General features: G+C 39.9%; 1 protein-coding gene across 1 annotated transcript; it reads right to left on the bottom strand.

Moving 5' to 3' along the window:
- Positions 1 to 3,846: 3,846 nt before the first annotated feature.
- DIPK2B (divergent protein kinase domain 2B) lies at positions 3,847 to 26,186 on the bottom strand. The gene is made up of 5 exons (XM_048494501.1): positions 25,840 to 26,186; positions 19,510 to 19,774; positions 10,913 to 11,086; positions 7,001 to 7,289; positions 3,847 to 4,264 (listed from the first exon to the last, which is right to left on the bottom strand). Exons 1-5 carry the CDS (start codon positions 26,097 to 26,099, stop codon positions 3,924 to 3,926), a joined length of 1,329 nt encoding a protein of 442 aa, XP_048350458.1. The 5' UTR covers positions 26,100 to 26,186; the 3' UTR covers positions 3,847 to 3,923.
- Between the last annotated feature and the right edge of the window lie 225 nt (positions 26,187 to 26,411).

Genomic DNA, 26,411 nt, shown 5'->3' with positions numbered 1-26,411 from the left:
TTCCCTCTCATATTCTTCATCAGTCAAACTGGACTTCCATTTTCTAAAAGACGTTTTCTTTGTTCTGATAATTTCCTCAACCTCTCTTGTTAACCATGGTGGCTTTCTTTTGGACTGGGTGCTGCTTTTTCTAACCTGTGGTACACATTCCAGCTGAGCTTTTATTACTGTGTTTTTAAATAACCTCCAAGCATCCTGGACAGTTTTGACTCTCTTGATTTTCCCTTTCAGCTTCCTGCGCACTATCCCCCTCATCTTTGAGAAATTTCCCTTTCTGAAGGCGAATGTAACTACATTAGGCGAATGTAACTACATTAGTAGTTGCTGGCACAATGAAAATCCTACTGGCTTCAACCAGGGCTAGGGGTTTTTTGGCCTTCGCTCTGGCTTGATGGAACGCTGTGTCTGATGAGACCAGGACCCCATGGGATCTAATGCAGTTCTGTAGGGCTTGTAAAACGGAGCTTTTCCATCAGCCATATGGTCATCAGTCTTGGCCTTCCCCCTCACTACCCATCATCTTTCACCCTCTCTGCCACTATTAGGTGGGTTTTTCCCCCCTATCCTCTTCTTTGGGATTTTCTGAGCTCACGGTAGTGGAGTTTTTGCCATCTGAGTTGGATGTATAGATTTAATTTTGAATTACAGTTTTAATGGTTATAGTATTGTAGTTTATCCTGTCTTATAAATTGTTGTGAACTGCTCCAAGTCTGAAAGGTAAAGAAATTTAATAAACACTTCTGATGAAATGTTTTGCATTATAGGCCACGCATAACAATTAATTTCTCAGCATCTTCCAGACTACTACCTCCAATCTCATGAATGAGTTTCAGAATGGGTTGAAGGTGGTAGACTAGAAGGTGTTGAGAAGTGTTGAGAAGTATGCTCATTATGTGCTTGTTTATTCGTATATGGGTGGGTGTCTATGCCACGTGTAGAGAACCTCATGGCACAGAGTGGTAAGCTTCAGTACTGTGTTAAAATTTCTGCTCATAACCTGAGTTCAATCCCAACAGAAGTCTGTTTCTGTTGATTGAGCCTTCCATCCTTCCAAAGTCGGTAAAATGAGTCACCAGCTTGCCTGGGGAAGGCAATGGCAAACCACCCTGTAAACGTAGTCTGCCTAGTAAAGGTTATGATGTGAAGTCACTCCACAAATCAGTAATGACCCAGTCCTTGCACAGGGGACTATCTTTACCTTTGTATGCCATAGGCTCTTAATAATAGGCATTTTAAATTTCTCACGTGTGCTCTACATTGTCTGTATCAGAGGTGCTGAAATGTAGGAAGGGATGTACATTGGATGAACATGGATATGACCACTTATCAAGTGGTAACTTTCCATGGTCTGACAATCCCAAATTATGAAAGTAACTTCAGTTATTTCAGTTACTTATGTCAGATCTTAGCAACTCATGTAGGGGCAGGGCAAAAAACTTCCCAAAACAATTTTTTTTGTAAATATGCCCATCAGAAAAAATACCCATCAGAAAGAAATGACAGCCAGCCAAATGAATCTATCCTTCCTGTCTGAACTCTATTAGGACACCGATGCAGCATAGAAATAACCTGATGGTCCTCAAATTGAAATGCATTCAAATCATGTGAAACCCTCCCAATGCTCACAGAAAGTTGTTGGTTTTTTTGCTTTTTTGGTTTTTATCAAATGCCTGAAATTGTTCCAAATTGTTTTGAATTTTTATGCAGCTGTCCCTTCCCTAACCCATTCAACAAATACACACCTCTTACAAAACAGATGTTTTCCTTAATTGTCTCAAACTGACTCTGGGGGCAGGTTGAGCTATATAACATATGTCTGTAGTGTTCTCATTTTGCCTTATCTGAGTTTATGAATGTTAGCTGAGTACTGTAAATAAAATACTTAATGCATTCGGATATTATCACCTAAGAACTGGAATTCATCCAGTACCTTCTGAGCATGTATCAATTCCCCCTGCCCGGACATGCATGTAACCATTTTAAGCAATGTGTGGGTGTTAATTTGATTAATGGCTTTTGATTGGCTAAGCTCTAGCTGTACATTCTTAACTTGCTTCAACATGGCAGAACTCTAATGAAAACTTTCAAAGCAAGGTAATGACTTCATTAGTGGTGAAGATTTAAATAAAATAGATTTTAGAAATTGCTTTTTCAGCATAGCATTTGTATGTTAAAGGGAGCAAATAGAAATGAAAACAAATGTAGGAAGTGTTTTTCTTAATAAAAACAACTGTAACTGAATTACTTTAAGCTGAAATAATATATAGCAATAGAAGAAATGGAAAATGAATGAACACAGTATACATTGAAATTCATAAGTTAAGCTGTCATAAAGTTACATTGTAAAAACCACTCAGTGATTATAAGTGGCATCAAACTGACTAAGCAATTAACTTTAGGCCAGAAAACCCGTGAAAAAAATGTTACTATAATAGCATATCTTCATCCATTGTATGCTTGGAAAATCAAGTTATGACCTTTATAGCCAGGAGGGCTGTGCTGCCAGCAGAGGCAGAGCGAGGGGATACTTCACCCGGGCATACCGCGCCCCTGCCACGGCAGCACCTGCCCCTGCCCCGGAACGCCCCCAGAATGCCCCCTCTGCTGTGGCTCCGCTCATGGTGTCATGCCCCTCTCCCCGTGGGCACTACGGCACTGGCTGCCAGCCCTTTTTGTTTCAATAAGGTTAAAATGCTTGACAGGGGTGGAACACATCCACCCTACAGAAAGGCTGCCTCGTGTGCCTTAAATAGGTTTTCTGCCTTCCTGGCTCAGGTAGCTGCTACATGGTGCTAACCTGTGAAGTGGAAGATCCTGTGTGTCTGTTTTGGTGGAGTTCTTTAGATAGGCCAATGAGGAAGAGGTCCCAAATAGATTTAAAGCAGTGAACATGAAGCACATTTGGTGTTAGCGGGAGCATGTGCGTGTGGAGAACAGAGAAGGAGGGGTGTGTTGCTGTAATAGTGGCTGGGTTTCACATCCTGTTTGGAGGGATCTTGTATGAAATGTTGTCATGTTGGTTCCAGTAAGCACACAGATACAATGCCTCCCACATGCACAAGAAATGATTGCATACAATTAATTCATTAATACTGAGAGGAAACCAGACACTCTTCAGAAAAACAGGAACAAAAAAAAACTGTAACAAAAATGCGGCCGGGGGGGGGGGGGAGTGTTAAATGATTAATAGGCCTGGACAACCTAACTGACCATATAATTTGGTCTTGCAATTGTGTTTTAATTTTTTTTTAATTGCCACAAGTCAGGTCTGAAAAAATTACCAAAAACACTAGAATGCAATGAATTCTCAATGTCAACTGGATTACCTGTTAAAGAAGAGTGAACAGCCAATTCCAACTGAAATGGGTAGATAGAATTATTTCTATTTCCATAGAAGCTTGAATCAGTTGCCATAGCAACGAATAAAATTTCTCAAGTTAGGAAAGTGAAAGAACTTTTACTGTCTGTGAAGAAAGTAAAATAGAAGCAACTGGAAGGTGGGATCACAGAGTATGTCACCCCCTGCCACCCCATAAAAGAGAGAGAGAGAGAGAGAGAGAGATGTCTATTTCAGGGTTCCACAAAGATGGAAGAGTGAAAAAGGTAGCCTGCATCAGGCTGATATTTGAGGATAACCAGTGATGAATAATGTGATTTAATGTTATCAAGAAGTTTTCCATACAGCCAAAGTAAAATTGATTCTTATAGAGGCAATTGGTGTCACCTCTGTGACTCAATACATTTTGGAAAGTGCTGGAGACACCTTTAGTAGGAGGGCACGTTCCTCAGCAAGTAGGCTGCAGAAAAGGTGTACCAATTCTTGTTGAAAGACTGTGTTAAACTGAGTTAAATGTCAATTTTTTTATTTCAAAGACAGAGGAGGCACATGGTAGACAGCCCCATTATTCCTAGCAAACATACTTTTACAATTTGGCATTGTATTTGCAATCAGGATATCGGTAGGCAAATTGCGAACGACAAGGCCGGAGAGGCTTCAAAATCTTTGCTAGCTTCTGAGCTGCAGAGATGACTTCTTGTTGGGCTAAGAAACTGTCAGCACAAGTGGCCATAGTACTGTCAACCTCTTCTTGAACACGAGGCAGGAATTTTTCCTTCAAGAGTTCAGGCAGAACATCCTTACACACCATGGTGAGGCTTTGAGTGTGCTTAATGGAATGACAGGAGGGAAACACAGACTGACAGTCCACAGCCAAGCAACTGAATATGTCATTATGTTCCTGATGGTTTTCTATCAGTGGGCTTCCTAGCAAAAAAGAAATGAAAATGTTAGTTACAAACATGTGTGAGCACATGTTCCCTTCCTGCCCATCTGCAGTATTTTAACTGTATATCATGAAGCAAGTCACACAACAAACTTTTCAGCCCCTTCCAGTCCTCCCTCACTGAGGTAATACATGAGCAGAAAGAAGAAACAACACATCTTGGGCATGCTTCTCTGATCATTTCCTACATCATTTCCTTCTGTGTGGAAAACTAGCATGTGGTAAAGAGTTATTCTTTCACAGCCCTTTTCTGGACGTGCTATCTTTCAATGTGAGATAGATTATTGACCAAACATGGGTTCCCCCTGTGTTCTGAAATTATACAGTCCCATAAAGATGGTAGTGTTGAATTTTAACTGTCTTTTATGCAACATTTTACATAAAACTGTCTTTTATATACAATTTTAAAGTATTGACAATGTGCAGATAGTAAACACCATCTCACAGTGAGGCACTGTACCTTTTGTGAATTATTTTGGATCCCATTCCAGTCATTCCAAATAATTTGGGGCAGGGGACCTTCCCTTGGGAGCCATAAAGTTATATATTTGGGAGCGAATGTGCAAATACAGCATTGTATACAGCAAATACTACTAAATATTACAAGCCTCTCCTCTGTTTGCCAAGGGGTTAGGACGCTTCTGGTAATTAAAGGTGGCAGCTGAGCCTGATGAAGAAAAAATTGAAAGCTTTTATGCAAGCATCCAGGAAGAAATTGATCATAGCCTAAACAAGGTGTGCTAATAAGCATAAGTGACTGAAATTCAAAATAAAATAGAATCTGGTATTGTTGGAAAATTTGGCCTAGGCACACTCAATGAAGAGGAGAGCAACTCATAGATTCTGTGAAGACAACAATTTGTTCATTGTGAACACATGTTTCAGGCAACTGAAAAGCCAATTTTATATGTGAAACTCACTGGATAGTCCATATAGAAATAGATAATTGGAAGCAGAAGATGGAGGTCTATTTTGTCTGCTAAAACAAGATCAGGAGAAGCTTGTGGTATAGACAATGAATTGTTAATACCAACAACAATCCTGAAGAGTTTAAAAACTAATATTTTTCTTCAGCTATTTTAAGAATTTCGAGAAGCAAAAGTAAAAGATGGCAAAAATAGAATCAAAAGTCTAAATGCAGGATTTCATAAGAACATAAGAACAAGCCAGCTGGATCAGACCAGAGTCCATCTAGTCCAGCTCTCTGCTACTCACAGTGGCCCACCAGGTGCCTTTGGGAGCTCACATGCAGGATGTGAAAGCAATGGCCTTCTGCGGCTGTTGCTCCCGATCACCTGGTCTGTTAAGGCATTTGCAGTCTCAGATCAAAGAGGATCAAGATTGGTAGCCATAAATCGACTTCTCCTCCATAAATCTGTCCAAGCCCCTTTTAAAGCTATCCAGGTTAGTGGCCATCACCACCTCCTGTGGCAGAATATTCCAAACACCAATCACACGTTGCGTGAAGAAGTGTTTCCTTTTATTAGTCCTAATTCTCCCCCCCAGCATTTTCAATGAATGCCCCCTGGTTCTAGTATTGTGAGAAAGAGAGAAAAATTTCTCTCTGTCAACATTTTCTACCCCATGCATAATTTTATAGACTTCAATCATATCCCCCCTCAGACGTCTCCTCTTCAAACTAAAGAGTCCCAAACGCTGCAGTCTCTCCTCATAGGGAAGGTGCTCCAGTCCCTCAATTTCAACAACTTGCCTATAGTTTCAAAAACTACCATAATAACTGGAATAAAGAAATAGAAGGGAACAGTAAAAAAGAAGAACAAAAGATCTATTCCACAAGATCCAAGAAATCAAAGGAAAATATAAAATACTGTTAGGCATGCTAAAAGATAAACATGGAAACACATTAACTGAACAGGACAAAATAAAGAAAAGATGGGGACAATACACTAAAGAACTATACAAAAGAGATGAAAGAATGACAGATTCCTTCCAAGAAGAAACTTGAAGGAGAAAATACAGTTTTAGAAAGTGAAGTAAAAACTGCACTGGGAGCAACTGGGAGAAACAAATCACCAGGGGTAGATGGTATATCAGTAGAGCTATTCCAAGCCACAGAAATGGAGTCCATCAAAATCTTGACAAGAAAATGCAACCAAATATGGAAAAGGAAACAATGGCTTACAACTGGAAACAATGTTCATTCCAGTTCTAAAAAAAAAAAGATGCTAAAGACTGCAGCAACTGTTGGACCATTGCATTAATTTCTCAAGTAGTAAAATGATGCTGTAAAAATGATGTAAAATATTACAACAAAAACTGTCACCATATATGTTTTTGTGTATTTAATTAACCAACTGGCTGTAAATGTTAGAAGCTAAAAACAGAAGAAGAAGAGTAGCAGTTGTTTGGCTTTATACCCCACCTTTCTCTCCTGTCAGAGAAACTCCTTCCCTTCATCTCCCTACAACAGACACCTTGTGAAATAGGTGGGGTTGAGAGAATTCTGTGAGAACTGTGGCTAGTTCAGCAGGCTTCATGTGTAGAGAAACAAATCCAAGCTTCATGTGTGGGAGTGGGAAAGCAAATCCAGTTCATCCTATAAGAGTCACTGCTCATGTGGAGGAGTGGGGAATCAAACTCCAGATTAGAATCCACTGCTCTTAACCACTACACCATGCTGGCTCCCCACATCTTTTTTTCTACCAGTCGTTACATTCTCTTGTGATATTTGCTGACTGAAAGATGAAGCTCAGTACCTTCTTGCATGTCAATGATTCCTAATCTGCTAGCATCCCGGACAAACAGATGCCCATTGTTGAAAACTCCAAATGTGTCAGCATCAACATGGGTGAAATAGAAGTAGTAGTTCAGATCATTATTCATCATTGAATCAATGACAGCAAGAAGCTGGAGAGCGAGGTCTGCAGCCACATCAGGAGATATGTTATAAAATTCCTTCAAAGGTCTGGTGCTGATGCTGACTATTAACCGGCCACAAGACCCCAAGTATTTTGGAAATGGCCACCCTTCTGCTTCAGGGAAGATCTGCAAAAGAAAGGAAACAAAAAGGATGTCCATATCAATGTGGCAATACTTATACAATAATTGAATACAGAATGCATCTGTATAAAAAAAAAATCCCGTGATCTCACAGAATTACTTGCTATGTTGTTTTACATTCCTTACTTTCCTGAGTGGAAGGGAGTTCCAGGGTAGGATTACATGGACATTTAGTGGTGGCCAGTGGCATGAAGTCATTTCTGGGAAAGTATGATTTGGCAGAGTTTCATAAGGACAAGTCTGGTTCTGTTTTACAGTAAGGAACACAATGAGATTTTCAATGTGAAGCCCTATGAATTCTCAGAATTTTAGCCTCTTTTTACACATTTCTCAACAACTTTAATGGGATTTAGGTTTGCTTCATATTTGGGATTGGTGACAGAAATGTCTAAGCTCAATGATCTGCCAGTTTGGTTTATATCCTGCTTGACAGTAGCACTAAAAGACTTGATAATTCACCAGGTCGGTAAAATTGTTCGCATGTTCAATTGTTTTTTCAGAGCTGCCACTGGACATCCAAAAACAACTTTCATAATTGGTTCTGGTGGGTTTTCTGGGCTGTGTGGATCTTGTTCCTAACGTTTTGCCTGCATCTGTGGCTGGCATCACAGAGAGAAGTCTGTTACATACTGTGTCCAAGAACCACCAGAACCAGTTGAATCCGGGTGTGAAAGCCTTAGACAAATTTCATAATGATCACATTTAATCTCAAATTTAATAGAATCATTGACTGAATTAATGTGTTCCCCAAACTGTATTAGCACATCTTTAAGATCCTTTCAAATCATGAAAATATCAACCAGTACATTTTTTTTTGGTATCCTGGTATATGTTTTATATTTGATGACCACTGAAAAAACTTGGTCAAAACACGCCTGCTCATGGATTTCTGATTTGTTTTGATGTTCTGTGTATACAGAGATAATTTGTTGGTAATGTATTTCTGACTTATGCTGGTATTTTATATAAAAAGAGATATGTTATATTTTCTTTTGATAACATACAAATACCACTGAGGGCATTCATTTCTTAAAGTTGCAGGCACACCTATCATTGGGGGCAGAATTTAAACCTCTAATAGATTTGTGTGTGTATGTGATTTCAGATCCCCCCCACCCCAAAGCTAGGGCTTTTTTTGGTTTGTGGAAAGACTGGCCTTGTCTGTAAATTTCCCCAATATGTGGATTAAAGTATCTACAGAATGGTGTAATGTTGAGAATTAGGCATATTGATGAGATTTGAAACTGGTTCTGGCTGCCATAAAACAAATTGGCTCCCTTTCACACTAGCATTTCTGTGGATGCAAATCCTTTCATTTGCAGAGTATGATTTTCCTTCTTCCTACAGCAGCCTAATTCCACTGCCCAATCTGGTTCCTTGTAGAGAGAGGTCCCTGAAAAGAGTTTCTGGGGGACATTAGACTACTGTGGGAAGGTAGAGGCAAGAAAATGTACCTTATGCAATCAAGGATTTCTTCCCATTGAAATGTGGGTGTAGATACAAGCCATAGACTTGTGACATCAAAAACTGATCTTGTTTGATGACATTTCACTCCTTCAAAATGCATGGAAATTTGACCCGAGGAAGTGAATATACTCTAAGACAACTTTTGTAATTTTTTTCACACTTCTGCATGAAGCTATCCCAGTGCTTTACAATTTTTAGTTGTGCATTACATGCATTCTGCATTTTATTCTTGATTATCTTTACTTTTCACTGTTTTTATATAATAGAGTATTGAAGGATTTGATTACCGGTAAGTAGAATAGAATTGGCTTTCTTTCTGCAAAGTGGGTTTTTCTTTATATTTGAGAGGTGAATTAATGCGAGGAGCAAAATCTTCATTTTCTCTTAAACCCCTTTCCATTCTAAAACAAAACTGAAATATTTATTTTCAGAATGAACTAAATCAAGGTAAAGTTGTATAAGCAACCTTCGTTCCCAGTTTAAGAGGCTTGGGAATGGGCTCTAACGTGAATCGCAAAGGGGTCATTTGCTGCAAGGCCATCAGAATGGGCGAGACTAGACACATCTTGCTTAAGTGCACCTAATGTGTAGCCAGCTTTTCCAAACTGTTTAGAACAAACCCAGGATGAAGTGGCTGTGTGCTGAATTTGTTCAAAAAAGATCTTTGAATACCCAGCCTCTTGAAGGTAGCACAAATAATGCAGGTGAAAATCTAAGGCATCTATTGCTAGCTGTTAAATATAATGTTTAGCGTGTGTTTTGAATGAATCGGGTTTATCACTCATATCAACAATACGTTTACAGCACTAAATACTTCACAATACCCATTGGGCAACAATGGACATTAGTCACCAGAAGAATTTGTCCTGTTGTTGTCAGTGGGAGAGATCTACAGCTACAAAGAGTGAACGTACCATACAAGTAAGTTTTAAATTCTGCTTGCTTAGAATTTTGGTTTGACAGCAACCACAGAGCGACATCAAGAACAGAGGATCTCAGGAATCTTTGTCATCTGCTTTACTGTTTTTATTAGAGTTAGATTAAAGGTATCTCTCTCCATCTTTCAAGACACTATGAAAAAGAAGGATGAGTATATCTTATGTCTGATTATTTCATAACTCCAAAACTGTTTCTGTATAAAATTGATAGTAGTACACATATCCCTGGCAACTCCAGTTAAGGGGACTTGTGTTAGGAGGGTCTTCACCGCATTTCCCAGAGATCTTCGTTCAAAGTCTTTCTGGAGTTTAAAGTACTGTGATATATGGACCATTTATTTCACCTGCTAAGATTCTCCAATACATCCAGATTTTAAAAAACCCAAACACACAAGGATGATCAAAAGGAAAGAATTGTGTATGTTTAAAAAAAACTGTTTGAATTTTGCAAGGGATATGACCTAGCCCTTACCTAAGTACTTGGCATAATCTCAGATTGTTTGAAAATGCAAATGTAAAATTCAACCGTTTTGTTTGTATGCTTTAATCAGCAGGCCCAAGTTTGATTCATGATATTTTGGAATTTCTCTTTTACTCGCTGCGCACTTCCTGTCGTCTTCCTAGCTGATTAAAAGTGAGCATAGCAAACCTGCCATGCAATTTGGCTGTTGGGTGTCTAAACAGATGCTGTAAATTCTGTGATTTATCTTATGCTGTATGACGCTCCTGGTGTCTAATTCAAAAATTCTGACACTACAGACCACATTCAGCCTCTATAGGGAGGTGACACAAGGAAGCTTCTGTGTGGACTGAAATAATCTTGTAATAATCATGAAACAGAGAAATGTAACTCAGTATTGCTAAACAACATAGTACTTCCAGTGCCATTTCTTTTATGAACACAGTGAGTCCCCAGAAAATGTGCTCTGATTCTAGTTTTATAAAATAAAGAACTGATCAGTTTCAAGGACGATGAATATCCAGCACTATTTGAAAACTCTACAATGTCCAGCACTAAACTTACAAATTTAGGCTAGATTTTAGCTTAAGTCCCTTAAGGATTCTGGAGATACAAGATGTGCCGTGTTGGGCTATGATGCTGACTGATACTTCTTCTGAAAGTACCTTGCTATTGCTCACACTGGACAAGGCGATTTACAAAGGGAAGAGCAACATTTATGACAGAAAGGCAAAGAACTGTACCTGTAAGACAATGGGATGTGTGTTAACTGACAGTGTGTATAAAAGGCGTAATCTATCCCGATCTGAGAAATGGTCCATGAAGATGCTACCAGCATCTGGCACTTCAGCATATCGTCGCACAATCCGATCCAGCAGCCTCTGTGAGGGGCAGCGAAGCAAGGGGGTAGGAAGACCCTGCAAAGAAGAGGAGCAAGGAAGATATTTTTTCCCGCTATGCAAGTAGTGTGAAGATCGGATAGAACAGGCCTGTGCTATATATGCCAATTTACATATATTTTATTTATTTATTTGAACCATTTTATGTCACCCTTCTGCCAGATTAGGGTCTCCAATACAAACATTAAAACATCTGAATAAATAAAAACTGCATTTAAATGATAAAATAACTCAATAAAAACACAAAAGCAGCATCAGTGTCAGTGTCAGGGAGGAGGGCCAGTAACCATTACCAGATGCAATAAAATGTCTTCACCACCTGGCAGAAGAAAGACAGGTGACTTTCTCTGGGGAAGGAATTCCAAAGATTTGGTTTTATAACCAAAAAGGACTCAAGACTCAAGCTGGCAATAGGTGCAATGATCTATCATGTAAGAAAAGATTCTAGAATAGAAAAATAAGCTTCTTTTCTGGGCATTTGAAATAAATTTGTTTATTCCTCTCTAACATGATCCGTGTTTTGTTGAAATAGGTTTCTGTCAATGGGTTTCTCCATTTCTTAGCCAAATTGATTCTAGTGACTACCAGAGTGTAGGTTTGGAGTGGAGTGGAGAAGCAAGCAATACTGGGAAGGTTCTAGTTATGAACACTAGCTTATAGTCCTATAGCTATTGAAGTCGATCAGGTTATTCGGCAGTTTGAGAGGGAAGCCATATTGGTCTACAGTAGACCAGTTGGATTTAAGCCCAGTAGCTCCTTAGAGACCAAAAAGATTTTGGGCTATATGCTTTCAAGGGTATGAAAACCTTTACTTTAAAACCAGTTTACATTTGTGTTATAGATCTGTCTGTTTACCACATGTTTTAATCTCAAAATAGTTAATACTGAAGCAATGACTCCTGCAATTGAAAATCAGACAACAGTAAGAAAGATGCTATTCCTATGCTCGCTAACTATATTCTATCGGAAGTTGCATGCAAGCACACAGTTAATTCCAGGTGGTTTCTGGAGCAGTCAAGGTTTTCAGTACTGAAGTATTTGTAGTTTACAATAAATATTTTCATTGTGACAGATGAAATAATCATTGTGGCAGGCAACTCAGTTGATAGTTCAGTCAGACAGCGCAGGCAATGTAAAGTGAAAAATATTATTTCATGGTCTGTCATTTTGATTCAGTGTGTAAGTTTTGTCATAATTCCTTGCACTATAAAAGAAAACTACTTGAGCCTAGTGTCCTGTATATCCAAAGTGCTTGAAAGATGCAGCTGTCTTGAGAGCACCACAGTCTTTTCAGCAGTGGGAATTAGTACTTTAACAATGGCATTCTTAGAAATACTCTCTCCACAGTTGCTTAACAGCCCAAACCAAAGCCCCGGGGGCAGCCAGGGTTGGCGCTGCCATGATGCTGCCCTGCCACCTCCAGAGTATTTTTTGGCAGCACAGGGAGACAAAAAAAATCCCAAAAGGTCTCCCCACCACTGAAAAGCCCTCCATTGGGCTCAATGGGCTTATGCCACCTACATTTATGGCCTAGGCTGCCGCAGTCCTGCACGCAGTGCCGGGGTGGAAGCTGACTAATGTTAGCTCCACCCTTGGGAACACCTCCAGAATGCCTGTGTTATTCCAGCAGGGTCGTGAAGGCCAGCAGTGGTGCTGGGGTGTTGATGCGGTGCTTAGTGCTGTGTTGGGGTGTCTTGGGAAGTCACAGCAACTGCCTGCCAGCAGATTTGCCCCTCCACTGGAGTAAGTGCTCTGGGGAGGGCATTTCCACCGGCAAAGGGCCCTGCCACCTCCACAACTACTATCAGTTCCTCCACTCTGGATTGGGCTGTTAGTCTATCAATGAAAGAGGATTACCAGATCAGCAAGGTTATAAGCATTTATTTTTTTTGCTTCTGGTAAGAACTGAAGGAATTTACAACATGAACCTAGGACACAGTCTTTGAATTGCTGAAGATTCCTTAGTTTGGAAATGGATGGTTTATCTGTTTAGAAAAAAGAAGCACATTTTTCTTAACTGTATTTAAATATTAGAATTACACCATATATTTGAGCTTATAAAAGAAGTGCTGAATTTCTGGAGGGGCCTCAAACTTTAGTAGGCTGCATGATATGACATAATATGCTGGGTGTATATAGATACACCATGAATGGCCCAGTCATTTGCCTCAAGTGCATTACATTACATTAAGACATAACAATGTGCCTTGGTAAGCATTTTCATTTTTGTACACAAGGACAGGCAGCAAAACTCAATTATTTTTATTAGAACATTTATATCATGCTTTCCCCTTAGTTCTTAGGGACTTACAATATATAATTAAAGTATTTAAACTCCAGTTTCCCACACCTCCTGATAAAATGCCTGCAAACTACTCTTCATTAAAACTGGTAAATAAAGCAGCCCTCAATGCAATCCTAAAGAAAATTACTCCAGTCTAAGCGCATTCACTTCAATGGACTTAGACTGGAGTAATTCTCTTTAGGATTACACTGTTACTGTGTCTCCAATGTTGGCAAAGCTGGTTCACTTATTTTGCCCTTTGGAAGGCAAAGCCACATTAGGAATAAAGTTCACATGAGGCTTGTTGCTTTAAAAAATAAATAGAAGTTCTTTCTTGTAGAATAACTCTCTGTACTGAGATAGGAAACTAGAGAAAGAATTCTAGCTAGCTATCTAAACTATGATGGCTAGAAATTGTGGAGAGCACATCCTGCTTTCATGGTGGTCACAGAGAGAGAGAGAAGCCCCTTCCACACACGCAAAATAATGTGTTTCAAACCACTTTCACAACTGATGGCAAGTGGATTTTGCTATTCCGCACAGCTTCAAAGAGCACTGAAAGCAGTTTGAAAGTGCATTATTCTGCATGTGTGGAATGAGCCAGAGAGAGGAGGAGGAGGAGGAGGAGGAGGAGGAGGAGGAGGAGGAGGATTTAGCCAGCTACAGTTAGCTTCAGTAGCGAAGTCAAGGGCTATGAACCAAGTTCTTCAGTGGGGTGGACTGGCTGGCCAAAAAAACGACTTGGTGCCCCAAGCCTATATTGGGTAAGTCACAGTCAAGTTTTCAGTGCTCCTCCATACCCCCAAAACAATCATAGCACATGTAAAGTGGCATGTCAGGAGGAAGATTAGGTTAGAACTGCTCTATAATAAGCAGATATTGTTTTGGATGGAGGAGCTGAATTCAATCACATGAGCATCTATCTGCAGTTTGAAAGGGAACAGGGAGGCCTTATCAGAAGCCCACAGGTACCTAGGCTACTTCCAGCTTCAGGGCCACAAACAATGATAAAAATGAAAAACAACACACATTTTGGGCAGCCCAGTCTGAGGGGATATGAATCCCCTTCTCGAGTTGGTGCACCCCTGTGCCAGCGTGGGTGCTCTCCTCACCAGCGCAAGGGGCCATGCACCGGGGGGGATTATTTATCTTGTTGGGCTGGTGCTGCATGGCCCAACCCAGAAGCTGCCTGTCCTGCCTAGGCTCACTAGTGCAAAATGCTGCACCAGCATGTCCAGGGGCATTTTGGGGATGTGGTAGAGGGTGGAGCTGGTCATGGTTGGCTTCCACTGACCTGGCTGATCCCTATGTGCCAGCAAAGTGAGTTCGAAGATGCACCAAACTTTCCATGGCATATCTCCACTATCGCCTTTGGGAGATTTTTTGGGCTCTTCCAACTTTGTTTCATTTTTCAGGCTTTGCATACGACGGGAAAGCCCTGCAGAGAGGGCGGGGCAGCACTGGAGTCGCACTGTCCCCGCCCAATAGCCCTCTCTGGATTGGATTGTAAAAGCTGCAAAAGTTATCAAATGGCATAAAGTTAACAAGTGTCTAAATCTGAGTGCTGCTTTGCATTCGAGGCCCCCTCTGCCCTCCCCATTTGTCCCTAGGGGACAGCCCAAATACAAATTTACTGGTTCACAAGATTTCTTGCTTACTGTTTTCTAGTAGAAGAAGGGAATTAGAATAACAGAGTTGCTGTGAGGGTTGATGAAAGGTGATAAAATGCTGTACACAAGGAACTGTATTAAATATGTAGATAATTCCTAACAAGTCTTGCACTGGACCTTTGGGGTAGAATGGGAATGAATAATGGATTAATTCCATTTGGAATCCTGAACTTCAAAATTTACATTTCCTTTCCCAAGAGAAAATGGTCCATCCTATTATAACATTTTAATATGGCCATAACATTAACTCTTTAACACTAAGTTTAATGAAGGTCTGGTAAAATCATTACCAGAAACTATCAAAATGTAGTGCTGGTACCATAACCTTCCACTGGAAATATAATTTTAAAAATTGGTATATGCCAAAAACTAGCACATGCAATAAAAAAAACCTGAATCTCATTATAGAATATGCAAAAAAAAAATCCCTATATTTTATTCAGTGTGTTTTCCCCAGTGAGTTGTGACTGTTCCTCCTTGAGTTGACACCAGACATGTGATTTTCCAGCACATGTTGCACCTCCATATAGGGGCATAGCTGGCATCTTTTGTACAGGAATGAAACTTTAGCCTGAAAGAGAAATGGGATTAATCCCAATACCAGCATGGAAAGAACGAAGGCACAGTGTGAGAGATTTGTGTGGGACAGGCCAGCCAGCAGACATTGGGTTTCATCCAAACTGAACAAGGGGAAGAGGGAGTGGAAAGGGGAGGCACCCAAACAGAGGCAAATGTTTCTCATTAGGTCCAGGAGTATTTGTGAACCTTTCCCAAAAGAGAAAGAAGTCATTGCTTTCCTGATCTCCTACTTAAATAACTGTACATTTTCCATATGCAAAGCTTCATGTTGCTCTTGGTTTAAAAGTAAGGATGGCCCACTGTTAAAAGCCTATACGCTTGCAATTGAAAAGCTTCTATGCCCGATGGGGGTTTCCCATGCTATTCTTGCACAACAGCAATTTTGTTTAGCAACAAAGCTGCGGTAAAATGCTTAATGCTGCCATCTTGTGGAGTAAGGATGAGGACCTGTGGAAATGCGGGTTGGAAATTGTGCAAGGTCAGATATCAAACAGGTATAAAATTAAGGAAATATAATGGCTGCTATCTGAGCATGACTTCTGAACAAGTGGTGGAGCAAGTAGGAACAGTATCTCTAAAATTCAGTATTGCTAAACTGGGGTCCTATTGTAATATGAAAGAGTAGGAGAACGGATTTAAAGCAATTACTACAACAGAAGGAATGGTCCTGGATTTGAAAACATGTCTGTGCAAAATTAATAGTTTATCAAACTTGCTAATTGCACCCTTTACACTTGTTAACAGGCAAATGGTTCTTTCTCCCACCCTGGACATTCCACAGGTATATATACTCCACTTGCTTTCCTACCATCATATCCTCTGAAGATGCCAGACACTTCAGACAATGCCAGGAGAAACACTAGAACACAGCCATACAGCCCATACAGGAGAACACATACTAGAACACAGCCATACAGTCCAGAAACCACACAACACCTCAAAATCAATAGTTGTTGATATGAAGAATAATTCCCTCATAATCATATTCTGTTGATACCTGACCCTTTATAAACTAGCCTGTATACTTGGGGCTCCAGTAATCTGGGTTGGAGATGTCAAGCACTAAAGCAGTTTGCTCTGTGCATTTTGGGAGGGTCCTGTCAAAAGTGACAAGGAGCAGTAAGAGGGAGACAATATGATGCCCTGTCAGCATAACTTTGCTTGCCTTACACATACACGTTAATGAAGCTGCCTTATACTGAATTAGACTGTTGGTTTATCTATATCAATATGGGCCCTTTCCTCACAAATCTCCTAAAACGTTTGGAAAACATTTTCACCCACCTCCCCCCACATAAGCGTGATGTATGTTCACACACATCCCTTGCAACGATTCATGGCCACCATTACCTCCTTTTTTAAAAGTTAGTTGAGGAATTGGTGCTTCCATGCTTCAACAGCTTCATGCTGTAATTCTTCATACTTTGTATAATCGATTCCTCGAAGGTTAGCCTCCCAAAATAACAAAACCTCTCAGAAATGATGAAATACACATGTGAGGGGAAATGGAGAGTGAAGTCACAAAATGGCTCCCTGGAGAAAGTTTGAAGATGACAAAGAGGTGTGAAAAACAGAATTGTTTTTAAAGGGGATTCTCTGAAAATGTTTGGAGGCTGAAAATAAAATGTTTTAAAATGTTTTGAGGCTGGAAATAAAACATTTTCAGAAACGGGGGGACGGGAGGACGGGACGATGCAGAACTCCATGAAGAAAACGTTATATTTTCTGCCTCAAAACATTTTTAAAGGTTTGTGCAGAAGGGACCATTGTCTCCTCTGACCTACTGCAGCTCTCCAGTATCTCAAGTAAAGGACTTTCACATCACCTACTATCTGAGCCCCACAGTGCAAAAAGAAAACTGCAATAATGAAGTCTAAACTCTACTGATGACTTGAGTTTGATCTTGAAGGAAGTCAGTTTCAGGTAAGTGACTCAAGGCTGTCTCACGCTTCCAACCTTCTGAGGTCCATAAAATGAGCACCCAGCTTTCTGGGGGTTAAGCATAGATGACTGGAAAAAAGTAATGGCAAACCACATTGTAATCATAGTCAATCCAGTAAACATCATGATGTGACATCACCCTATGAATCAATAGTGACTACCCTTGCTGTCAGATCCTTTTTAATGGAGATGCCAGGGATTAAATGGTGAACCTTCTGCATGCTAAGCAGATGATGCACCACCAAGCCATGGCCCTTCCCCAAATCCCCAGTCATCATTACAGGTTGGCTGTTCTTTGCTTCTGGACAGGAAGCTGCCTTCTATGCTGCTTGTTCAAGTGCAGTGACCAGAATGCTGTGGCAGATATGTGGCAGTTCTATGAGACTGAAAGGAAAGATGAAAGCAGGAGAACACTGTGGTAGGTGGTACTTCCCTGCACACATTGATCAAACTGATCTATGAGGTACAGTTATAGTGAGCTTACTCTTCAGTTACTCAAATGGATGACTCCTGTTTCAGAAGTCCACTGTGCTGCAATTATGATGCAACCCTGTGCAGAGTTATGTGTTTCAAAGTTCACTAAAGTCACCGAGCTTGGAAAGCTATAACTCTGTTTAAGATTGCACTGTTAATTCAGTTAAATTTTAAAAAATCATATAGAAACAAATAAGGAGATTCTGCAAAATCGAAGAATTGAACTACTAGGAATAACAAATCAGTAATTAAAATATTTTATACACATGGACTAAGGGGAATAATAATGTGCTTAGCATCAATACAGACCTTTACAGTGATGAGTATGATGAGTATGTGGGTCTCAAAAGTCAAGTTTCTACTTTTTACTTAGACTTTTTAACCAACTGGAGCTTCCTTGGTGAATGTGGAGCAGGACATATTTCTGCTCCAAGTTCTCAGCTTTCCACAAGCCTGCATCTGCATCTTCCTGCCACTCAAAGCCAGGCAAGACTTTGTGGAGAGAGAATCCTAGAGTCTCAGTGCCAGAACTGATAAAGCTATGGTTAACCCACCATACTTCTGACACTCAGGAATAATAGAAAAGAGTCCCTGCAGACTGTCAGTCTTTCTGGGAGTCTATACCCTACCAGATAATGATTTCCTTATGACAAAGGGGCCATGTGAAGCTCCCTCCGTTTCATATCATGCTCCTGTCCTCAATAGGACACCAGATGAAGAGTGTTGTTTGTAACCTGTGTAATGGCATAAATAATTTGATACCGGTGCATGATTTTACCTCTCCTTAGAGTCTTCCTTGAAAGCCTCCCTTCTGTGTTCCAACCCTCCTTTTTCCTTTCTTATGTGAAACTATAAGCCTATAAGTAGAGGATAATTTCATTGACTTGGTATACTGCCCACCTCACTGCCTAACATTTTTGCTGACTAGGGTGGTTTCAGGATGGTATTGAGGGTTTCCTTGGTGGTGATTGTGGAGTATTTAGCCATGCATGATAACAGAGGTGACCAGCAGAAATGTTCTTCTGTTAAATCTTTGGGTAAAGCTTTTGCTTTTATTTTCATTGAGTTTTGATTTCTATTGGTGGTGTGTAGCAGCTTTAAATGGTACTTTCCCTTGCTCTGATACATATTATCCTATGTTGCTGGTTCTGTATTTTTTTTAGTGTAGGATATAAATTTCTTAAATAAACTAAATAAACTAATTTAATAAAGAGTGATTGGAATAAATACATACTTTGGACCAATCTGTCTACCCCCTTAGTTTCACCGGCAAACGTTTAGGCCATTCTGTTCTCTTTTTTATGAATCGGTTATTAGCAGATACTCATTAAGTTACAATCATTGATTCTTTGTGACTTTTAACGTATGTCTTGTAAAAGGGAACAGAAGCCTATAACCAGAAGCAAACATTATTTTTTTGATGTAACTAAAAAGTGCTTCCAAACATGATGGTCTGTATGTCAATTGTGCATTTTGCAAACCTGTATACGAACCTGAACTAGGACTGGGGTGAGACGTTTTGCTTTCAGCCATTTCTGGAACCTCTCAGTCTTCCATAAAGCTCGCTCAATGCTGCAGCTTTTAGCAAAGGTAAGGGAAGTACATATTCTCTTGTCAGATTGGTCATGCTGGTATTTTGTCATTAATCTAGAGATTTCAACTGGTCGCCAACTTTTAGCATCATCGGTGTAGTTCCCAGAGTAGCAAGGGAGGTAGTTCGGAGGCAGTTTTAAATGAGAAGAAAGCCAGCTGTCAAATCTATCATTAAATCAAGAAAAGTTACAATACTGTTAGTTCACTTTATTCCAACGAAACCGTAGCACATATACTGTGGTTTATGCCAAGTTCTTACAGCTTTAGTTTGGATTCCAAAACTGATCTACCTACATTTTTATACCACCCTTTCTACTTAGGGCAGCATATTTATTTATTTATTTATTTATATTTTAGATTTCTAGGCCGCCTCTTCCCCGGAGGGCTCGAGGCGGCTCAACAACATGGCTGTTGTCAACAGCAACTCAAACAGCATAACTTAAACATTAAAACTCCAGCAGCAGTTACATACAATTTAAACAATCCAAACAATTCAAACAGTTTAAAACAGTTCAAACAGGCGCCCATTCCTAAGGCTAAAAGCAAGGAAAAAAAATAAAAGAAGAAGAAGAAAGGGAGGGAACAGGCGGGCCCAGATGGAATCACAGCAGGCTCGACCAAGATGACAAGGATGGAAATTGGCAGAATTTCAGTGGGGGGCAGTAGAGCCGCGGCCAGCCTCTCCAAAGGCCCGGTGGAATAATTCTGTCTTACAGGCCCTGCGGAACTTGCCAAGATCCCGCAGGGCCCAGACTGATGGAGGTAGGGCATTCCACCAGGCAGGAGCCAGAGCTGTAAAGGCCCTGGCCCGGTTCGAGGCCAGCCGCATCGTCACGGGGCTAGGGGTCACCAGTAATTCTGCCACCGCCGAGCGTAGTGGCCTATGTGGGACATAAGGGGTGATGCGGTCCCGTAGGTATAGTCTCCCTTCCCACATTTAATTCTCACAACATCCCTGTGACATGGTTGAGACTGAAAAAGCATGACTGACACGTTATGTCCTGGAAGATATAATCTCCTTTTTCTAGGGCATATAATCTTTGACAAACTACTTGATGTCACTGGAGGATCTACTACTGCTTATTTTTTCTATTGCATGCAATGTCACACAGAAGCTTTCAAAACCAACAAAATAAATATGTGACATAAGTTCCAGAAGTATGTATTGGTGAATATCATCTGATCCAGGCAAACAGTCAATAACCAGAACTATATCTAATCCGAATAGGAAATAAATGGTTCCTAGAAAATATGTTCCATTATGCAATTGTAAAAGGTGTCCCATTTTACCCACATCATTTCTCTTCTGATTAAAAATTATCTGGGAAATTTGAAACAATAACATTCTTGTTTGATATATGGCCATTGATAGTGCTTAATAAACAGATGGCATTCACAGTTACATACCTTCTGATATTATAAGATGTGCTCTTTTTATCTATTTATGAGGTTTCTATTGACTTCTAATATTTAATGTGAAGTTGCTTTATTATCTTGTGTTTTTTTTGTTGAAGAAATGAATTAATCCTTCAATTTGATGGTAAAGATTTTCTTATTCCATCAGGTTGCTGGAAAAAAAAACCCTGGAATTTGCATACATACATATACTCTTCCACCCCCACCCCAAGATTTTTTCCTGACTTCACAGAGAGGAATATAACAATTAGGACATACTGTTGAATGTCTGTCATTAGATTGAAAGAAGCTAGTGTATAGCCAGTGTTATCCAAGTCCTTTACAGACTTACATAAAAAAATAGCTAGTCTTGCAAACACTGAAATAATATTGACTATACAGTTCATTTTTAGGATAGTGGCAAGCATTCAAGAAAATTTTATAATTGCAATAACCTTCCCTGTGAACAGGAAAAAAATGTCCTAATTTAACCTCTAATGGTAATAATTCAAAACTGAATACAGTCTTGGCAGGATGTTCTGTTTAGGGCGCGGTTAGGACACAAAAAATTACATGAAAGATAATGAAAAATAATAAAACTAATAATTATTAATATGATAAAATAACAATCATAACAATAGCAATAATAACAGCAATAAAACTAATTTAAGTCCTCTATAACTGAAATTCCCCCACTTCAAATTAATTTAATTTCAAAATGCAGATGACTTCCAAAGTTAATGAGAATAGAATATTATTTTGAAAAGAGTCTAATAGTTTAGGCACCCAATCTAAATTTCAAAAATGATTGATGAGCCTGGGCAATAATCTTCCATTAGAAAGCAACCCCAGCGGAATCCCTGCAGAATGTGTGGTTTGATCATGGCTGTCTTTGTGATGACTTAATTTGAAATTGAATTTCTTCTTTCAAGGAGTCTGAAATCTGTTTATGCACAAACACTTAAATTCATTTGAACTGCCAAATTATGTTTGCGAATGACAATTTATTAGATGGTTAAATAAATGAATAACTCTGGCAGTCACTGTGGTGTAGTGATAAAATGAGCCCAGACACACCTACAGGGAAATCCTAAGCAAAGTTACACCCAGGAAGTCAGTGGGCTTAGAGTATAATTCTCCTTGAGACTGAACTATTAGATACAAATCCTCACTAACAGTGCAATCTTAAGAATATTTTCCTTGTTGAACAGTCCTGAGTAGCATTCTGATTATGCCTGCTTAGGATTGCATTCTAAACCATGAAGCTTACTGGACTGTTTTGGGGTAGCTCTTACCTTGTCTCATGCACATGTTGAGAAGATAAAATGGAGAAGAACCAGGTACCCATTCTGAGCTTCTTGGATGTAGGCTTTGCTTCTTCCCTTTCCATAAGACTTCTATCATTTCCCTTGGCCCTGTCCCTGGTTCACCCTTATCTGGACAGAAGGGATCTGGCTACAGTACTGCATGCCCTGGTAACCTCCTGTCTTGATTACTACAATGCAATGTGTTTTACATAGGCTTCCCTTGTAGATGATCCAAAAGCTGGAGTTAGTGCAAAATGTAGCAACTAGGCTGCTGATGGGTCAACCTGGCCGGTTGCATATAACACTGGCCTTGAAAGAACTGCACTGGCTCTCTATTCGCTATTGGTATTGACAATCATATTTAAAGCCCTAAATGACTTGGGTCCCACCTACCTAAATGAATACCTATGCCCATATGAGCTGCCCCCAAGCACTGAGGTCAAGTAGGAGGCCCTCCTGGTGATCCCTTCTGCTGCCGAAGCTGGAAAGGGTAGAAATTTTTAATGAATGTTTTCATTGACTGTTTTAAAGGATGTTTTTATGGTGGTCTTTATGTTTTAAGTTTTTAGGATTGTAATGTTTTAATGGGGCTTTTAACCCCATTATGTAAGCCACTCTGGGACTTCAGTGTAGGGCAGGGTATAAATGGAACAAAGGCCCTTTCCACACAGGCGCTATACAGCGGCCCAGGGATGGCAAAAATGCCGTCTGATGCAGCAGCATCGACCTGGCCACCCAGGAGCGGCGTGAAGCCACCACTTTTAACCTCGTCAACGAGCGAGGTTTTTGCAAAGAGGTGTCTTCCCATCGGCACAGTGCAAACCACACTGCTGGGAAGACACCTCTTTCCTTGTCGCTTCCATTCACCATCATGTCCAGTGTCACTCTGGAGGGCTGCAGGGACCCCTGGAGGTCGGGCAGCATGGGCGGGTCCCTGCAGCCTGCCAGAGTGACACTGGACATGACAGTGAGTGGAAGCAACAAGGAAAGAGGTGTCTTCCCAGCAGTGTGGGAAGAGTGACACTGGACATGACGGTGAGTGGAGGGGGCTGACCGGGAGGCGGCTCTCCAGCTGGGGGGAAGTGGGGGCCGTTCGCACACTAGCGTGCGAATGGTCCCCGAGCCGTTGGAGGCTTTTTAAAATTATGCAAGTGGAGGCTCGATTCCGTGCGTGTGCAGAAAGGGCCAAACAAACTTGCCTGGGTAGTGGCAGTACAATAGTTTATCCTTATATCATGTTCTTTCATCCAGGGACTGTGAAGTACATAATACATACCAATGAATTGCATTAGCTGATAAGGTTAATCAAAACAAAGACAAAAAACAGAAGTAGCATGAGATTGTAGACTACCACAATCAACACCACTATTTGAATGGAAATGTGTAGAACATGCTGAAGAGCATGGACCCTACATTGTTTTCAGTGGTGGTAGTTAGTCTATCTTGAGTGGTCTTATTCATTACCTCCCTATCCCTACAAGTCACACAGTACTTTTTAAATGAAACACTGTCCCAGAGCTGTAGATAAAAGCTGCTCAAAAGATTTCAGCACAATTTCATCATTCACTATAAAGACCTGCCAGGAAGGTAGTCACAGTAATCATAGCAGCAAAAACACCCTTCCTTGTAGATGCATATCACATGGAAAGACAGACAGAAATAGAGTGAGTTGTCTTTCATGAAAATTTGCCCACAATTGTTCTCATTGAGGAACACTTGACAAACTCATAAGAAAACCTAGGCTTCCTTGGAACACATTTGACTACTATGGCCCTACATGAACAGGGCTTCTGAACAATTCCTAGTACAACTATCACCACAGTGTTTGTTGATTTAAAAATATAGTAATATAGGTTTAGCTCAAACCCCTTTTGACTTCCATGATTGGAATCTGGAAACACTTTACTCTAGCAGTGAGCCTATTTTCAGTCCATTCGCTGTAGACCTCTTAAATCCACATTACACGTCTGTAGAAACAAACCCAGTTTGTAATAAAAGATTAATCTAGCCCCTAGTCCCCTAATGATCTCTTTACTTCCTCCTGTGTGTCTCAACCTATAGAGCACAGAGATGTACCTCCCTCTTCACATCCCTCGCCTGTCACAATGGCAGTCATTTTGCTCATTTGAAAAAAAAAGTGTATGCACAAATGAGTCTTACAACAATGTCACCAAAGATAAGTCCGATGGCTCTAGTGCAGTATCTTTTATGTACAAGTCAAGTCCTAAACACTTAATTTGATTCTGCTTGGTCTAAAATTTTTAGTATAGTTATTACTTTATTTCAGCTATAATTTACTTACAGAGATTTTTTCCACCATGCTCCTAATTGTCTAAAAGCATCTGTACGACTATAAATCATATTGGAAAATAATTACCACTTCTCTGGTAAATAGCTCTACATGCCCTCATTTACCATAAAAACTTTTATCCTAACATATTGTGTTTGGGAACTTGAAACATATCAAATTATTATGTCTTGAAGAACTCATGTATTTGACAATTGTCATGATGTTCCAAACAAATATCTCAAATGATAAATGTGTCTGAGCTTTATTTGTATTTTAGTCAGTTGTGATTATGTGAAAAATCTTTAGTGTAGCCTACTATAACTAAAGCAGTGTTACGTTCTAGTTTTAAGCATAAAATCTTGGTTTGGAGTACATGAATGAATGCCTCCTCTGGCATATTTATCATATGCCTTGGGATCACCAGTAAATTCCTGTGGTGTATACCTCCAAACCAAGAGGCTTAGTAAGTAGCTACCAGAAACAAAACTCCTGTAATGCCTAAGAAAGAACATCTAGCCAGTTCATTAAAATCTGTTCAGGGAAACATTTTGATCTGGTGGTGCAATTGGTTGTACTTAGCTTATTTTCAGCTACTGATTTCTGGTTGTTGTAAAGAGAATCCGTGACGTTTTACTGTGGATTTTACATTATCTTTTTAAAAAAATAAAGTCTGTGTGAATCTTCAAGAGTTTATATTATTTTATAATTAACAATTTTCAAAGATTTCATTGAGATGGCATGAACTCAGAGTATGTGAAATTAATCAGACTCAACTGGGCTTAAATTTCCCTGAAACCCTCTTCCTTGAATTCTGATAGCAAACTCACCTTTCCAGACATTAATCAACATGCATAGAATTCAGGATATTAAGTACAGGATATTTATATACATTTTCTATGGTGGTTGTAGTCATATATTTTTTAAGCTGCTAGTTATGTAATAGTCACACATGCTAAGTTCCTACTATTTAAAAAAAAATTAGCAAAGGCTCCATGAACAGTATTGCTGTAAAATTATTTTAGTAAAGCTTGGTTATCTATCTTATTAAATGGCCATGGTCAAAATATGAGGATTGCTTATAGTTGTTGTAAAGTGATATTTGTTATTAACAGACATGCAGTAATGATGACCGTATGAGAAATTATTTTGAGTTCTTTTCTTCCAAAGTAAGAAGGAAATGTTAATAGACACACTAACTCATCTTCTACCCATCTACAACATGCCATGAACATTCTGACCTTATTTCTTCTTTAAAGAATTTCTTGCAAATTGATGTTCCAATGCAGGCATTGCATTTATCAAGTCCCAGAAAAGCCCGACCAAAACTGTAGCTGGGTTTGACACGAGGCAAAGAAGTTGGGGAAGCTTTTCCTTGTAAGATACCTCTGAAGTTCAGACTCAAACACAGAAAAGGCAGCAGCCAAACCACAAAGCTGGAGTTAATGCAATATAGGTAGGATGTCATCTCTAGCACCTGCCGGCTGTAATCTGGCTTCATATATACATTTAGGAAATTATGGCAAATTTGCCATGGAATTGGTAGCGCTTTTTCTTTTTGCTTGCCAGTTAGTTAGCAGCTTCAAAGGTTTTGAGGGAAGGAGCATTGATTGGGATGGCTGCAAGGAAATACAGGACGATGCAGATAACTTTTGTTGCTATAGTTACCTTTCCTCTTCTAGGAGCAGCTGCTGACCCACCCATAACCAAGCACAGAGTACAACAAAAGCTTTGCTCATCATCATGTTGATGGAGACAAATGAAGGATATCCTGTCCAAGGAACATTAGGCCCAACAGGAATTGCTTCAGATA

The sequence above is a fragment of the Sphaerodactylus townsendi genome, linkage group LG04 (assembly GCF_021028975.2).
Source record: "Sphaerodactylus townsendi isolate TG3544 linkage group LG04, MPM_Stown_v2.3, whole genome shotgun sequence".
Classification (NCBI taxonomy): Eukaryota; Metazoa; Chordata; class Lepidosauria; order Squamata; family Sphaerodactylidae; genus Sphaerodactylus; species Sphaerodactylus townsendi.
This window is presented reverse-complemented; position numbering and strand designations above follow the sequence as displayed.

Bases quoted from the DNA above. Each gene is read 5' to 3' on its own strand.
- DIPK2B (XM_048494501.1), bottom strand. From the start codon at position 26,099: ATGAAGCCAGATTACAGCCGGCAGGTGCTAGAGATGACATCCTACCTA. The intron at 19,775-25,839 runs GTCAGAATGTTC...ATTTAATGATAG, and splicing joins TTCTTTAAAGAAGAAATAAG to ATTTGACAGCTGGCTTTCTT. The intron at 11,087-19,509 runs GTTCGTATACAG...TCTTCTTTGCAG, and splicing joins TCACCCCAGTCCTAGTTCAG to GGTCTTCCTACCCCCTTGCT.